Raw genomic sequence first — 3,064 nt, 5'->3', positions numbered from 1 at the left:
AACATTTTTGAATTTATCAATAGACAAAAAAAGCAGATGGTGCAGCTGCAAAGGTTACCTTTGATCTCACTCCTCTGATCTGACGTGAGAGGAAGGATTTCTCTGTTTTCTTCAAAAGAGCAGCATTACTTCTGTTTGTCATAGTTTCCTCTGAAACAACAAGAGGGTAGGAATAGACAGGAAGGGAATTAAAGGAGTAGTTCTACATTTTGGGGAATGCACTTTATGAGAGTTAGGCCTAGATGAGGCGATTGATTGAGGTGCTGGTACTCTGAATGCATGTTTTACCTTGGGACAAAGCAGGCTAGCTGTTTCCCCTTGTTTCCAGTCTTTATGTTAAGCTATTCTAAAGGCTGCTGGCTGAAAATACATAGTCACTGTGCAGAATCTTCTCCTCTAACTCTTGGCAAGAAAGCAAATACACTTTATTTCTCAGACATGAATGTGTGTGTGTGTTTGTGTGTGTGCAGAAATCCTCACCGATGCTCTGTCCTGAGGCGTCCCTGAATGGAGACCAAGTGGGGAACTTGACATCTTCACAGAGTTTGTTGACATCATGATAGGGTTCATCCTGGCTGTTCGTATAGAGGGCTTTCAGCTTGTTTTGGGCATATATTTTGTCCTGTTACACATACAAACACATACACACAGAAAGACATAGTTTATATTGAAAAGGGTTGAGGGAATCTAAGGCATTCAAGAGGGTAGTGGTTAAAAAGTCTTTAATATCTTCTTGGCTACATAAAGTAATTAAAACATGCCTATGTGTTTCAGCCATTAAGCCCTTCATCAGGGCAAGTACACAATGGTCACCTTCGGGCTGTCTCTAATACTTGTTTGAAAGTGATTGCATGGTCAATATCCCCTTTTGAAACTAGAGCACCCGAGGGACACGTTCTACACACCCAAGCAGCACTCCATGCAGACTGTATTGTGACTGATCATTCACTAGTTTCAGTAAATACAAAATTAATTATGTTTAAATATTTATTTCATAATTTAATCTTGTAATCTAGCAAGATCCCCAGATTCACAAGAGATGTCAGTACCATTCTAGCAATCTTCAAATCTTCTCTGAGAGAACGAGCTTCCTGTCTGAGAAACTGCATTTCTGCCTCCCTCGCTCGCAGAATCACCTGAAACATAAAGTACATCAACACAGTACCTTACGGTTATTCAGTAGTTTATATGTTGCGTGTTATAGTAAATGAGAGAAGAGTATACGTTAAATGCTAACATTTTACCGTTTACCGGAAATCCTTATCAGTATTGCAACTTTTTCTCACATATGTATTTATAACCTCAAGTGGGATAACTTAATAATACACAAACCACTTATACTATCACAAACAAATTAATACGCATGGTAACAATTAAATACGCAGACAGAAACACTACTTTCTTCTTCTTGAAAGTTTTTCTGTTGGACAAAGATAAATGTTAAACTGTGTTTTCCAGACACTTACCTCCATCTCATAGAAGTCGTTTTCTTGAGGGGAAACATGCGCTTGTTGTCCTTTTAGCGAGAAATGTAGCTGAGACATTTCATCCGTCTCTTTCTTTAAGGGACAGAGGGGAGATGATACATTTTGCAATTGGCTTTTGAAATACACACGCTGTTTACACTACTATGTTAATCTGATACAAATGAGAAAGACACCTTTGTGGAAATTTTTTTTTTATACCTGATTCTTTTTGAGCTCCTGGTTTTCTTTTTGGTACTGCATAAAAGCTTGTCTCTCATCCTGCAGCTCTTGGCTCAGCTGAGAGTTTTCCAGGCATCTCTGAGTGTGCTGAACTGACAGCACCTCAAGCTCCTTATGCATCAACTGGATCTCCTTCCTGCAATGGCAAAGCAGAAGCAATATGTTAAGTAAAGTACAGTAAAGTGAGCAGAGCAGGTAAAAAAGCTATTATAAGGAATTGGGAAAAAAGCTCCCAGACACAGGTCCAATGGCAAATAATTGTTGACTATTCTTCTTTATGGAAAAACTGAAATAAAGGGTGAGACTTAAAGGTGCTCTAAGTGATGTCACGCGTTTTAGCGTTTTGACATTTTTTGTCATATACAGCAAACATCTCCTCGCTAGAAAACACTTTTTTTTTAAAACCAGGCTTCACAAACGGCAACATAAACAAACTGTCCCAACCTGCACCACTAACCATAACAAACAGTGTTCCAGCCTATAACCAATAGAAAGGAGTTGGTTGAGTCATAAAAGCACATTGTGGAAGTAGCCTACATGCTAACGCTGCTGGGGTGATGGCTCAACCAACTCCTTTTTGTAGGCAGCTAGCGGATAGTGAGGAGATGTTTGCTGTATATGACAAAATATTTTGTTGTTGTAGTCTAAAAACCACATGACATTGCTTAGCTGGAGGAAAAATGGGAAACGCTGACATTATTCAAGACTAACTGTAGCTACAACTCTGAAACACATATTCACTATAAGGCCTGCATTGAATGGTGGAAATACTAGGAGTGTATTTCCCGAATAGTTTTTGGCAGTGTTTTTAAACCTTCATTAGAACAGGTGCATGTCCTAATAAATTGTACATGACATTTGTATATTCTTCCAACCAGTTTGTGTGGAAAAAAAGGTTGAGTTTTATAAACACAATGACACACTAATCTAGTATTTGCTCTGTTGTCACTCTCCGGGTACCAGCGCCATGGACTGTCAGTGACACAGGCCAAGACCTTTATTGCCACACCTGCAGCCAATTCAGGGCTCGTTCGTTTGTCCTCATACATGTGGTGAAGCACACAGAAATGCTGATTCCAATGATTTGTTTAAACATCAACTTTAGTCGATCTTGACTGTGAAACCAAATACAGAGTGACTCCTAACTCCACCTGGTGGAAATACGTTTTACCTGCTAGCTATTGATTACTTAATTATTCTGTTATTTGAAATTATCAATTTTCTTTTAACTTTAGAAAGCAAACTACACTAATTTTGAGTTAATAAATTGATTGATTATATTCTCAATCTAAGACAGGAAATCAACCCGCCGTAGGTGTGGTTTTTTATATATATATATATATATATATATATATATA

The 3,064-nt window shown here is 38.3% G+C and overlaps 1 protein-coding gene across 2 annotated transcripts in view; it reads right to left on the bottom strand.

The window, feature by feature from the left end:
- Positions 1–3,064, bottom strand: part of LOC116703728 (trichohyalin) — a 14,489-nt gene that overhangs the window by 336 nt on the left and 11,089 nt on the right. For both annotated transcript variants that reach the window (XM_032538660.1, XM_032538658.1), the window contains 5 exons: positions 1,686–1,842; positions 1,467–1,559; positions 1,050–1,136; positions 481–622; positions 59–150 (listed from right to left, as the gene is read on the bottom strand). In XM_032538660.1, coding sequence (XP_032394551.1) covers positions 59–150; positions 481–622; positions 1,050–1,136; positions 1,467–1,559; positions 1,686–1,842 — 571 coding nt within the window. The remainder of the gene's footprint in view (positions 1–58; positions 151–480; positions 623–1,049; positions 1,137–1,466; positions 1,560–1,685; positions 1,843–3,064) is intronic.

Source organism: Etheostoma spectabile, chromosome 15, assembly GCF_008692095.1.
Source record: "Etheostoma spectabile isolate EspeVRDwgs_2016 chromosome 15, UIUC_Espe_1.0, whole genome shotgun sequence".
Taxonomy (NCBI): Eukaryota; Metazoa; Chordata; class Actinopteri; order Perciformes; family Percidae; genus Etheostoma; species Etheostoma spectabile.
Note: the sequence above shows the minus strand (reverse complement) of the source record. Positions and strands in the feature narration are given on the sequence as shown.